Raw genomic sequence first — 14,459 nt, 5'->3', positions numbered from 1 at the left:
GTGTGTGTGTGTGTGTGTGTGTGTGTGTGTGTGTGTGTGTGTGAGAGAGAGAGAGAGAGAGAGAGAGAGAGAGAGAAAGAGAGGTTGAGAGACTGAGAGATTGGAAGAATTGTTTAAGAAAATAACTGGAGGGTTTGACCTGAGTATAGACCAAGTAACTTGTTTTATATTTGCATTTGTAGGTAGATCTTTCAAGAGTAAACTGTCCATTTTAGACAGGCAGTTCATACATATTTTTACTTATACATTTATGGGTGTCTCTTCTACTAATCTGCTTTTCTGACTAGGGGAAGTGTATTTTGTTTTAGTGCTCGTTCTTCTTGACCTTGTGTTTCTCACATGGTTACATATTAAATCAAAGGGTTAATTTTGGTTAATAGCTAAAACGAGCATATTTGAGTTGCCAGTTTTCTTTAAGGATATATTAGTTCCTCATTCAAATGTACTAAACTACTGAGCCATTCTTATTTACATTAGTTTTACTTTGAATTTCTGTCATTCTTTATACTTAACCCCAAATTTAAAGCCCCCAATTAAAAAGAATTGTACTGCATTTTATGCAAGGAAGAAAAACAACTATAAAGTTCAGAGGTAGCCATTATAGAACAGAGTAGTAACTTCTTCCACTTCAATTCTATTCTGTATTAGAGAGAGCTCTTTAATTCAGGGGATGTGCATGGCAGTTCATGTTTAAACCCCAGTTTTTGGGAGGCACAGTCAGGTAAATCTCTGAGTTCTATGTCAGCCTGGTCTACACAGTAAGAGACTTTTATTTTTTAAAGAAAGAAAAAGAAAAGAAAAGATAGAAAATTGGACAGGTGAGGAAAACATCTAAATAGAAGATGAATTCAGCCTTTAATTCCTGTATCAGGAGGCAGAGGCTGGCAGATCTCTGTGAGTTTGAGGCCAGCCAGGTCTACAAGAGCTAGTTCCAGGACAGGCTCGAAAGCTACAGAGAAATTCAACAAACACACACACAAAAAAAGAAGATGAATTCAGTGTGATCTCCTTAGGTTGAATTTTGATAAAAGCAAAACAGACTACTGTTGATTAAGAACGTGTACTTACTTGGAGAACAGATTGTTTAAAACATATTTGCATATATATTCCTCATACATATACTTATATGCACACTTTTATACCTCCCTTGTGATGATCTGTGTGCTTTCTTTTTATTGCAGATATGAGTATCACTGGGCAGATGGAACCAACATTAAAAAGCCTATCAAGTGCTCTGCACCAAAGTACATTGATTACCTGATGACCTGGGTTCAGGACCAGCTGGATGATGAAACATTATTTCCATCAAAAATTGGTAAAATTATTTTTCGTAATTGGAACAAATCATAATGTATTTAATTTTGTTTCTATAATCGCGTGCTCTCTCTTCCTTTCCTACCCATTTGAGTAGTTCCCTGGGACTGTGTTGAAGAGACAAGAAGAGACACCAGAGCTTTCTAACCCAGTTAACCCAGTCAGATATAAGCAAGCTGTCTCATGTTTTTTTTTGTTTTTTTAAGAAAAACAAAAGAATTATAAATATCTAGTAGTTTTCTTTTCAGAAGCAAGTCCCAAATGGAAACTTATTACTGTTTCAGGAACCCATAACAGGTTACCACATCAATCAAAATATTTCTAATTTTATACATTTAAAGAGTGTTCTTGTGTCCCTTTTCACACTAAATTTATTAATGATATCCCCTTATAGTTTTAAGTGATGGACAGATGAATTTTTGATATAGAAAGATAATAAAATCTGGCCTATAATAGAAAAAGATAATAGGTAATAAGATAGCTAATGATACCTGTCACACTCATGTTTTATTTTCTTTTTCCTTCAAGTTTCCATAGCTTATATCTAATTTTATACTTATGATAAAAAAGTGTGGTTTTTTAAGGCTCATAAAATAAATCTTAAAGATTTTATTTTGTTCTTCTGTTTTGAGATAGGGTAGCTATCTCTGTAGCTCAGGCTGGCATCAAGCCTATGACAATCCTGTCTGAGCCTCCTGAGTGTGGTTACAGGCATGAGCCATCACACATCACATAGATTTTGATATCAAAATATCTGAGAAGAAAAAAAACAGCTTTGAGATTTGGCCTGACATAGATTGTTGCAAACGGAGTGGCGGACTGTGTCCCACCACCCAGCTCCCAGCTAGCTTTACCCGAAACAATTACACGGAAACTGTATTCTTTTAAACACTCCTGGCCCATTAGTTCTCGCCTCTTATTGGCTTACTCTTACATATTGACTCAACCCATTTTTAATAATCTGTATATCACCACGAGGTCGTGGCTTACCGGGAAGATTCTAACCCACCTCCATCTTGGAGAGGAGAGCCATGGCATCTGCCTGCCTCTGCTTTCTTTCTCCTACAATTCTGTTCTGTCTACTCCACCCACCTAAGGGCTGGCCTATCAAAAAGGCCAAGGCAGTCTCTTTATTAACCAATGAAAGTAACACACAGACAGAAGACCCTCCTCCATCAATAGATCGAGTGACTTGTTTGGTATATTTGCTTAAAGGTCTTCATTGTTGCCATTAGACAGTTAATACGTGTCTGTACGTCTTCAAACTGTTACAACTGTGTTTTCAATTAACCCTTAGAGTTTTGTTAAACAACTTTTGACTGACATTGTATGCTTTCATTAGAGCACTGTTCTCCAACCTTAGGTCCTTTTTGTGTTTTTAGGTTTTTATGCAGTGCTATGCCTAGAATATGCGGGCTTCATTCCTTTTCTTGTTTTTTTATGACTTTGCTATTTTCGACTGTCCTTGGATTGTGGTGTGCTTGTGTCCTTGTGATTTATAGTGCTGTGAAATGGGCAATAGTATTAACAACACTGAGCCAGTAGTACCAGTGTTTTAGTGCCAAGTTCAACATTTAGAATATAGGATTTTGTATTCTTTTCCTTCCTCTTAAAAATTTACTTATGACTATTGTGTGTGCATGTGTGTGCATGTGGGTGTCAGAGGTCAACTTTGTGACTTCAGTTCTCTCCTTTACCTTTATGTGCTTTCTGGGGATTGAGCTCAGATCACCAGGCTAGCCCAGCAAGTACTTTACCTTCTATACCGTCTCACTGGCCCAGATTTTTATTAAAATTGAATTATTTTATAATTTTTTATATAGCATGATGCTAATTTATATTTATAGTAAATTAGTTTTTATAGTAAAATAAATAAATATTCTTTGTGTTACAGTTAATCCATTTTATTCTGTTAGAAAAGCAGCTATAATTACCCAACTAATAAAATGTAAATATGGTATATTATTATGTTTCATTCTTATATTTTATATTCTATCTTTAGACTTGGTTGTCCTGTATCTTTGCTACAGGTATTATTGTGTTTATCTCTGACCTACATTCTCTCATATCCTCCTATCCCTTTAATCCAGTAACCATGGTTTTATTCTCTATGTATGTCATTTTCTTTTTCACTCAAAATATAACTAAGATTGAGAAATAGTCTGTTTAGGTTTGATGTGCACTTAGTATAATATCCTTCCAAATTCAAACCTCCCTATTTTATTTATTTATTTATTTATTTATTTATTTATTTATTTATTTATTTATTTATTTTGAGACAGGATCTTGCTATGTATCCCACGTTGGTCCTGAACTCACTATAATCCTGTCTCAGCCGCTCAGGTGCTGAACAGATATGTGACTATGCCTGTATCAGGATCTCCTATAGGTTAAATTGTGTGTGTGTGTCTGATATATTAAAAGCATTAAACATAACTAAGGTGGTTAATACATTGTTACCACATATTTGTGTAGTGCTTAATGCTAAGAAATCTAACAATCTGGATGTGCGTTCTTGCCGTGATGCCTCTGAGGTGTTTATTTGTAAAGTGGATGTATGTTAGAAATACAGTATGCCATAAAGAAGAATCCTTCTTATTTTTAAAAAGCTCTGGAGTTCGCTTTCATTCATGATGTGCTAAGAATGTCTGAAGATTTTATGGGCATGAAAACAGGAATTCATATACATTACATTTTTCAGCCCTGTTGCTACTTGATGGCAAAGCATTCTGCTTTTTGCTCTTTTCTTATTAACAGAGAGGGCTTATCTCTTTACTAGGTGTTCCATTCCCGAAGAATTTCATGTCCGTGGCGAAAACAATTCTCAAACGACTCTTTAGAGTTTATGCTCACATATATCACCAACATTTTGACCCTGTGATCCAGCTTCAGGAGGAAGCACATCTCAATACATCTTTCAAGCACTTTATTTTTTTTGTTCAGGTAGGTTGGCTCATAATGCTTTTCTTGGTCCATGTTCATTTTTAGAATTCTGTGATGAATAAATGGTGTATATACACTGTCAGAGCAGAGCTTGCTATCTCTATCTAATCTACATCCTGTTTTACACTTTCCATGATGATAATGATGGGCCTTTTTCGTCTTAATTTCATTAGTCTACCGGTTTATAGTAGGTAACTCTAAAACAGTTCCAAGATGCCTTGCTTGGAAGGATGCCTTCATTTTAGGCCATATGAAGGGACTAAATAAGAAATCGGAATAGTGAGTCAGATTTGATGATATTTGCCTGTAATCTTGACACTTGAGAGGCTGAAGCGTAAAGATTGAGTTCCAGGCCAGCTTGCTACTTAGCAAGTTTCAGGTTATCCTAGACCATAATATCCAATCTCAACAAACAAACAAATGAACAAAAATGAATAGACAGCAAACAAAACCAACAGAAACAAGCAACAAACAAATCAAGGAAGGGGAAAAATGCAATGAGAATGTGAACTCCACTAGTTGGGCACACTTGTAGTGAACTTGGGCTCAAGTGTTCTAACATTCTTTGTTTTCTTAACCCACTACTTTAAAAGGGAAATCTTGGGTCTCTCTTAGTGGACTCTTTTCTCTCTCTCTCTCTCTCTATATATATATATGTGTGTGTGTGTGTGTGTGTGTGTGTGTATATACACACACATATATATACATATATATATACACACGTACGTATATATACGTGTGTGTGTATATGTATGTGTGTGTACACACACATACATACTTGGAATATCACTTTTTTTTTTTTGAGACAGGATTTGTTTGTGTAGCCAGGGCTTTCCTGAAACTCACTTTGTAGACCAGACTGGCCTGGAACTCACAGAGATCTGACGGCCTCTGCCTCCGGAGTGCTGGGACCACCATCGCCCGGCTCCCCCACTTCTTTTTAAAACCATATTTTAAGTAATTTTGAAGCTAATGACTGCCCATCATGTATGAGGAAAGGAAGGGCCAGAGTGTGTTTTAGAGGTCCCTTATATTTATTTCCCCTTTGTTTAGTCCTCAGAGAGAGCCTTTGAAATGCAGACTAAGAAAGCAGGCATGGTGGCCCCTACACACAATCCCAGTTCCCTGGAGACTGAGACAGGAGAATCAGGTAACCAGCGTGGTTACTTGTCAGTACCTTGTCTCGAATGAGGAAAGAGAAAACTATAAGTAGAGTTTTATTTAATTTTCTAATTAGATAAATTATAAGGAAAAATGAAAGAGTTGGAAATAGATGGGCCAAGTAGTTTGTTTGTTTCCTGTTTCTGTAGATATTAGAAGAAGGAAATGTTGGTTGGGAGAAAGCAAGTTTTGTTTGTTTTTATATGTGAACATATGTTTATAAATGTCATTTTTACTTTCCTCTCTACCAAAGAAACATGTGTCCATTTTCATTAATACATACTCCTAACACTAAAGATACTTTTAAAAAAATTATCTGTAAAAAAGACATTTTAAGAGGTTATAACTTTAAAAGCTTTGTTGGGGAGTTATTTGACAGTCTGATTTGTAGACCAATAACAACACAAAACCACTGAAGTTTTACATTAGTATTTTAGTTAGCAGAAAATGATTGCCAAATTTAGGTTTTGTTGGTTCAGGAGAAATATTCTTCCTTTAAAAGTGTTAGTTTTACTTTACTCTATAGCCATAAAGTATACTTTATGTTATGTGCTAGCAAATAGTGGGGAACCAATTTAGAGCATTTTGCACATCTTACCCTCCTAGCAACACCTTTTTTTTTTTTTTTAAAAAAAATCTGTTTATTTATTTATTTATTTATTATGTATACAATCTACAGAATCTGTGTATTCTATCTACATGTATGTCTGCAGGCCAGAAGAGGGCACCAGATCTCATTACAGATGGTTGTGAGCCACCATGTGGTTGCCAGGAATTGAACTCAGGACCTTTGGAAGAGCAGGCAATGCTCTTAACCACTGAGCCATCTCTCCAGCCCCCTAGCAACACCTTTTGATTAAGAAGATCACTTGATTTTGATTAAGAAGATCTCTGAATTTCGAGAATCTTGCTCTGACCCAATACAGTCTAGACCCTACAAGGCCAAGAGCATAATATCTCATGTGTTTAGAATATATTTGATCCCAGATCAAATTCCCTACCTCATGCTCGCAGGTGGATTGTTGATGTTTACTTTTTGGAGACTATGTCACATCTTTACTAGGTATAGCTTTAGACATGAGGAGTACCCAGATGATACCTGCTTGTTAGAGGTATGTGCTTATCTTGGACATGCCAGCCAACTTATCTTTACTCATTTGCATGGGGCCCTTTTGGGCATAGGTAGAGCTTTGGGTTGGAAAAGCAAAAGATTAGCTGAGGGTCAGGTACTCAGCTGACTCCTCATGCCATCTACTTTGTAGTGTAGAATTATGAGGCGTTTCGGGAATTCTGAGTCTTTTTCTGGTCACTCTGAAGATTTGTCAAGGACATGCTTTATTTAATAATGTTACTTAATGTCAATACGAAGAGTTAGTCACGTGGTAGGTATTCCCATGTATGTATTCCCACATGTTCTTGGCCAGGACTCCACAGATCTCAGGGCTTGTGCGTCTCTAAAGTTCTGATTGTAGTGCTGGCCAATGATGGGTGCTAATGGGTGCTAATTGAGAGTTGAGAATAGTATATGTCACCTTTATTCCTTCCTTCCTTCCTTCCTTCCTTCCTTCCTTCCTTCCTTCCTTCCTTCCTTTCTTTCTTTCTTTTCTTTCTCTCTTCTCTTCTCTCTTTTTTTTTTTTTGGAACTCTGTAGCTGTGTCTCCTGCCCCCTGGGAGAGTTCCGCCTCCGTTACCTTGGATACTCTCATGAGTGTGTTCTCATTACAGATCTTCTGGAATTGGAGTTTCAGGTGGTTGTGAGCTGCAGGGTTTCTCTGTAGCTTTGGAGCCCATCCTGGAACTAGTTCTTATAGACTAGGCTGGCCTTGAACTCATAGAAATCCTCCTGTCTCTGCCTCCCGAATGCTGGGATTAAAGGTGTGTACCACTACCACCCAGCTTTATTTATTGATTTTTAAAATCATAGTTCAACAGGAATCATTTAAAAAGTCATTTTAAAAGATATAGTACTGGGCTCAGAGGTTAAAAGCACTGACTGTACTTCCAGAGGTCCTGAATTCAATTCCCAGCACCCACATGGTAACTCACAACCATCTATAATGATATATGGTGCCCTCCTCTGGCCTGCAGGAATACATGCAGGCCGAATGCTGTATACATAATAAATAAATAAATCTTTAAAAAAAGACACAGAACCTTGATTATTGGCACAGTATCCCAACTTCTTAATTTTTCCATGGTAAAAGTTTTTTCTTTGCAGTGATATCAGATCCCTATTTGATTGACATTTGAGTGCCGCCCAGTGTATTGTTTTCATCAGGAAGCAGCAGCTCCCACTTTCTGATTGGTCGTGTGTTCCAGGTATTACATGAAGTAGTGAGCAGCAGTTGCCGCACGTAGTCTCCACAATAATTTAATAAGTTAGGGGGGATTTATTTTTAATATTATAGATGTAAAAACAGCGTCAAGGAAGCCATGTGATTTCTTTAAGCTAACGAACAATTTAAAAAATGAAGTTGCCTTTTACTTACACCAGAAGCTCGTATGCATAGTAATCTGCTTTGGAATTAGATGCAAATAATTTGTGCTGTTTGCAGGAGTTCAACCTTATTGACAGAAGAGAACTTGCACCACTCCAAGAACTGATTGAAAAACTCACCTCAAAGGACAGATAAAGGATGAAGCTGCAAATTTTTCCTCCAGTGGAACTGTGCGGAGTGTATTTGGGCTTTGCTATATTTTGTTTTTATCTGGATTGTTTCTGTTTTAGGTTTGGGGTCTTGCTTGGGTTCCCTTTTCTCTTCTGAAATATAAAATCATATTTTGTTGCTAGAGGAAGCCAAGAACCATTCTCTACATTTGAAAATGGCAAATTTGTCTTAGTGGTGTACAATATTTTTTTTTTAGTATTTTATTTTTATTAACTTGGTTTTGGTTACTTGAGGACTTTTTATGATATTGTACTCTGGAAACAAATACTAACTGAAATGCCGATGGATTGAATTCTGTGTTATGTAAATTGTGGCCCACTTTGAAGTCCCTAAAAAAGACTTATGTGTTTTTAAGTGCCTTGATAGGTTCACTTCTAAGGTGCAAAGCACAGATATAGGACTGAGCAGAGCTTGAAACAATATTAGAATTTCTATCTAGGGCACTTAGTTGTGCATGTTGTAAAGTAATCTGTTATAAAAGCCATAGTTTACTCAAGTTGATGATGTCCAGTTTTTGCTACATTAAAAAAACATAATTTGTAAAGTTGTGCATGTAGAACATAAATGTAAAACAAAATTATTTCTTAATTATTTTTGACATAATTTGTAAAGGTGTGCATGTAGAACATAAATGTAAAACAACAAAATTCTTAATTATTTTTGATATTGACTAATATATTCTGTTCAGCAGATGTTTAAGGTTCTACAAGCAGGTCTTTTTCCATCTCTTGATATCTGTGATATTGAAATTTGAGGATGTTGAAATGTAATAGCCATTGCATTTCAGCTTCTTTCTATATGTTAAATGCACTGTAAGTGTAAAACTTCAGGTTATATATAGAATTGCCGTCTTCAGAAAGGATGTTGAACTGTGAGGTTTCCTAGGAATTGCCAAATGAGCCGTAAGTGCAGAATCCCCATGTATTTCAGAGAGGAAGGAAAAATGAGAATGGGTGGTGGCAGGCATTAGTTTGTTTGGGAAATCAAAAGAGAAACAAGTATGGGGAGTCAATTCTAGAAAGTTCTGTTTTAAAACCCTGGAATAGAATGGTGTTTATTACTCATAAACAGAGTCTTGAAGACTTCCTTTTAGAAATCAGCTTCCATGAGAAGTTAAAAATAAATAGTTAGTTTTAGGTACAGACATTAAACATTTAATGACTATTTGGGGAAATTAATCACTTTTTAGCATCTCCATTCAGTGAATGAAGCTGGTATCTGACTGTCATTTTAAATGACACACTACCTTGATTTCTGGTGCAGTTTGAAGCACCCTGGCTTCTTATTTTCCATTGTGAAATCTATTTTCCTTGTGGCGATACCAAGAAATGAGAATGTTAGCTTGGTAGTTAATAACTTTTAAATTTTAGTTGACATGACATTCTGTTGAGTTGTCATCATCAATTACAAGTTCAAGAATTTGGTTTTTAGAATAAATATTGAGGTTTCCTCTCCCCCTCTCTTAAGTTTTGTTCTTGAGAAATACTCTTTTCAGACTCTGAGTTTTAATTTTGTCAGTTTGGATAAATCTGTTTTCCTTAATTCACTCTCTGTAATTAGTCTCCCCTAGTGAAATAGAAATGCTTGCTCTGAACTGTATGCAAATAATTAGTGGAAAAGAGTCTATAGTTAAGTAAATGTGATTTTGTCACTGAGAAGTGACAATGGTAAGAATTGAATGCCCTTGCAGTTATGATCACTAGGAACTGCCTTTTTCTCCATTTCATTTCTATAATGGGAATTGCTCACCAAGTACCAATAATAAAAGGAACAAAAACCTTGGAAAAGGTAGATAATACTGGGCATTTATTAGTAGTGCTTATTTGTAAACTGACAGCTAGCTGATTTCTTTAAAATAATTTTTTTAGTATCTAAATAGATATCAAGCATTATGAGTTGCTTCAGAATTCTGATGTTTGAGTCCTCTTTGAACAGGAAATGAACCCATAATTACTCACTGAAACGGTCTTCCATAGTCTCCTGACTTCATATCGCCCTAGCAATACGGGGCTTCCATAGCAGCAGCATGTAGAGAGGAGAGGGAGTCTTTTAAGCCTTACATACATTGCGCGATAAGAATGGAAAACTAATCCTACAAATTAGTGCTTGGTAGTAGGACTTGACGCTCCACTACACTAGGCAGGAGCTGTTTTCACTGTGCCAGGATCTCAGGTGCCACTGTTACAAGTAGTCCCTCAATTTGGGGAAGTAAGGAGATATGGGTTTTTTTTTTGTTGTTGTTATTGTTTTGTTTTTTTTGTTTTGGTGTGTGTGTGTGTGTGTGTGTGTGTGTGTGTGTGTGTGTGTGTGTGTTTGTGTAGTGAGAAAATAGAAGCTCTCCTGGGGAAGGGCCTGGCAGGTGTACATGGTGGCAGATGGCGCTAAGTAAGGAAACACTAGAACTCAAGAGAAAGCCAGTTTGGTAAACTTGCTTGGAGAGTAAAATGCCCTTTCATAGAGTATAAATCAGAGTTCCTTCTGCAGGAGAGCTTGCTTATAACTGTCTCTTAGATTCCCTTTCAGATCTGTTCACTTAGAAATAAAATCTCCCCTTTCTTTCTTCCCCTAATTACCCTCCCCCCCCCCCCCGCTTTTTGTGACTGGGTGTCTGTGTAGTCCTAGCTAGCCTGAAACTTGCTACATAGAGCAGGTATGGCTTCAAACTCTCAGATTCCTTGCCTCTGCACCCTACATGCTGGGGTTAAAGGTGTGCACCACCATATCTGGCTACCCCATTTTTTATGCAGTTATAAAAGTGCAAGTTGTTTTCCTCATTCTTTCATAAGTTCATCCCATACAATTGGATATAGAAAATTATATTGTTATTCACAGTGCTTTTGTTAGATGCGGATATAACGAAGCAGGTTTTAGGAAATATTAGTTGTCAGAGTAGTGGTCATGAAGAGAGACTGACTGAGTGGGTGGTGCTGCTGCCCTGTTCACTTGTTCACTTGGTTCTTCCACTTCCCACAGAAGCCACACCGTTAGACTGCATCAGACAGTGAGCATGCGTGTGTTGCTGGGTGGCTTTGGAGCTCTGTGTACCATAAACTGAAAGCATTTTAGGTTGTTGCCACATTTTAGTTCTTTTAGTCATTGTAAATTCTAAATGGTCAACATAAAATGTATTGGGTAGCAGAGTATATTTTTAATATGTATTTCTGAGTTACTACCTGGATTATCAGGATGTATGAAGCACTACAATCTCTTCCCAGGAAATATGGATATTTATATTTTGCATATGTATTCACTAGATTCCATTTTGTCTTATGAGCATTTTCCTTGCTTATGGGAAAAGTAACAGCAAAACAACAGCTTTCTTTTATAGCTTTGTCTACACCCTCTCTGAGAGAGGTTTTGATAACCACTAAAATGGTAGATTATGTGAGATGCAAATACTAAGTTGTGGAACTTCCTTTTAAAATGAGTATGTTGTACCTTAATCAACATCCAAATGAGAGCTGACTTTCAAAGCAGTTTTGTTTTGGAGCACTGTTTATTTTAACTATGTTGCAAAGTATGTTTCTAGAACTTTGTCATGTGTCATAGGTGCTTTGAGAGTTGGTTTATGACTACATAAGATATCATTTTCATCTTTTTAGTTGCACAATAACAATTTTCAAAGCTAACAGAACCAACATTAATTACCAAAGCAAGTTCACAAACTTGGCTATTCTCTGAGAACCAAGCCAATGTGGTAATTAAGAGTATGTTGTAGGCTCTGGATCTTGGGAGAAGACTGCTATCAGTGACTGCGTCACAGCATAGAAGTTCCCTGATGTCACTATTGGAAATAGAAACCATCATTTACATGTGAAAACATTGTAAAAAAGAAATTAAATATAATTACTTTGAATTTAAATAGAATTTTTAAACTAAGGTCTTTCTCTAGAACTTGCTTTCTGTCCCCCCCCCCTTATCTTTTAAAACTTTCGAATTATGTAGGATAGTTTTGATTGAGAAGATAGTATGAGAAAGTGGATCCAGTACTTAAAACAGCAGTTTAAAGAAACAAAGCCTTTTTACCTCTGCTGTGTTCTGTTTTATTTTAAACAAGTCTTTCTTTCAATCTGACTTTAATTGAAGACTGGAGGTTGATGTATAGGAAAAATTGGAATAAATTTTATTATAAATTATGCCATGTGTTACCTTAACCTATTGTGAATAGCATTTAAAATTATATAAGTACTCAGAATGTGTCATTTATAACATTAAATTTCGATTGAAAATATACTGGACCAAAAGTTTATTTGCAATGTGGAATATGATTACATATGAGGAAAACATCTTATTTTGAAGCTTTCTTGACATATTAAAGAATATACCACTTTTAACTCAGCTCAGTCTTGAAGTATTGCTCCTAATGGACTTTAGTATTATGGCTTTGCAGTAATCTAGAGACTTACCATAGGCACCACTGTTATCAGCATGATCATCTGTGAGTGATAAATAGAGGTTTGTGTCAAGATAAGAAAAGTTCAAAACTAACAACAGACATGCAACAGGATTCTGAATGCAGATGATCTGAATTTTTAAGGCTTTCAGAAGTTGATCTGTGAGAATTCATTTGAAGAATAAGACTGCGTGATCTCTGTCTACTACTCATATAGTTGGACTTATTCATATTCTCACAAAAGAGAAAAAAAATGCAAATTAAATTGGGCCCTCAGTTTTTATAATTGTGGTACAAGTTCCTGGTACAGGTGTCTTCCCTCCCTCCCTCCCTCCCTCCCTCCCTCCCTCCCTCCCTCTCTCCCTCCCTTCCTCCCTCTTCTTTCTCTCCTTCTTTTGCATGTATTGCTACACAGTTCTCAAACATGCAGTAAGTGAGATCACTGGCCTTGACAGATTTGTGTTTTCCACTCTGCATCTGTTGTGTACACCGATCACATGCACTCAAGGCTGACTTTACAGCTTGTCATTGTTACTAGTTCTGAAGTATTGTTGACATACAGGTTTTCTTTTGTTTGCTTGACAGGTTTCTTTATGTCACCAAAGTTCTAGTTATTGGTGATGTAAAGTGACAGTTTCCTAATTTCTCTTTCATAATTATTCTTTTTTTTTTTTTTTTTCCGAAACAGGGTTTCTCTGTAACTTTGGTGCCTGCCTGGAACTAGCTCTTGTAGACCAGGCTGGCCTCAAACTCACAGAGATCCGTCTGCCTCTGCCTCTCAAGTGCTGGGATTAAAGGCGTGTGCCACCACCGCCTGGCTCATAATTATTATTATTATAAGTGGATATTTCTTCTAGTTTTGCACAAATTTGTGTTTTTTGTTTCTGAAAATAGTATAGGTTGTAAAATCTATTAGTGCATTTTTATTTCAGAACATTTTTCTCCTAAAATTGTTTTGCAGAAATGACTATTTTTAGGGAAAATAGTTTTTTACAGCTACTAAATTTTGTTTGTTATTTTTGTATATGCATAACCAGGGTGGTGAAATCACTAATATTTTAGGGAAGACTTTTGTTCTATTTGATTTTTTTCCTATACATTTAAGATATTACTTAAAAGTATTGGTAGAAATAATGTCATGAAAACAGTAAATATAAGGAACATTTAAAGTCAGAGTAGAAATCATTTTTCAAGACAAAGATCAGAAATACTACCAGTACCAAGTAATGGAAGCAAAAGGGCAGCATTTGCATTGTGCACTTGCTTTAGTATGCATGGAGACAGAGTCTGTTCTCATGAGGGACAGGTTCTCTACTGGGCAATTAGATGGGACAAAATATGGTCTAAAATATGAAATACAGCGTGGGTGCCATGTTGTAAATTGTGCCAAGGTTATACAAATTGTAGCTATTGATCAAAGTTTAATTGCTTCATTGTTATTTTAAAGGAAATACTGAATGTCAGAAAATCTGTAATGTTTTATTTGAGAAATGTAAATAATGTATACAGTCTTATATGTGGTGGAATGGGAGGTATTTAAATTCTAAGTTTTTCTTTTTTTTAAAAAAAAAAAGGAAGAAAATGTTTATAAGGAAAAAAAACCCTAATAAATAGTTATGTTTGACCATGAATCCTGACTTCACATTACTGTTTATTTTTACTGTAGGTATTTCTACACTATCACATTTCAAAGGGAAATTAAGGTATATAGAGCATATTGAATGTCTCAAAATTTGTTAGGCAGTACTTTCTGTAATTCTCACAATACAGGAAGTTACCATCTGTATACCTTACATTTTAGAAAACTAAAGTTAAGGAATTGTACACGTTATTGGGTCTAGGGCTTATATGCTTGAATTTAAAACTGATGTTTTCTTTAGTATGTACTTTTGCTGTGAAAAGATAGCAAAATAATGAAATATTTGTGAACCTTTCTACTGAATTAAGAAAATGCACTTTGTTTAGTTGTGAGTTTGTTT

General features: G+C 36.0%; 1 protein-coding gene across 3 annotated transcripts in view; it reads left to right on the top strand.

Moving 5' to 3' along the window:
- Mob1b (MOB kinase activator 1B) overlaps positions 1 to 14,111 on the top strand; it is a 43,205-nt gene extending 29,094 nt beyond the window's left edge. For 2 of the 3 annotated variants that reach the window (XM_048424992.3, XM_048424976.3), the window contains exons 4-7: positions 1,182 to 1,315; positions 4,094 to 4,257; positions 5,311 to 5,407; positions 7,974 to 14,111. In XM_048424992.3, coding sequence (XP_048280949.1) covers positions 1,182 to 1,315; positions 4,094 to 4,257; positions 5,311 to 5,407; positions 7,974 to 7,990 — 412 coding nt within the window. In that variant the 3' untranslated portion in view covers positions 7,991 to 14,111. The remainder of the gene's footprint in view (positions 1 to 1,181; positions 1,316 to 4,093; positions 4,258 to 5,310; positions 5,408 to 7,973) is intronic. The other variant, XM_085691660.2, reaches the window with a different exon arrangement.
- Positions 14,112 to 14,459: the final 348 nt, after the last annotated feature.

The sequence above is a fragment of the Myodes glareolus genome, chromosome 8 (assembly GCF_982192425.1).
Source record: "Myodes glareolus chromosome 8, mMyoGla1.1, whole genome shotgun sequence".
Taxonomy (NCBI): Eukaryota; Metazoa; Chordata; class Mammalia; order Rodentia; family Cricetidae; genus Myodes; species Myodes glareolus.
This window is presented reverse-complemented; position numbering and strand designations above follow the sequence as displayed.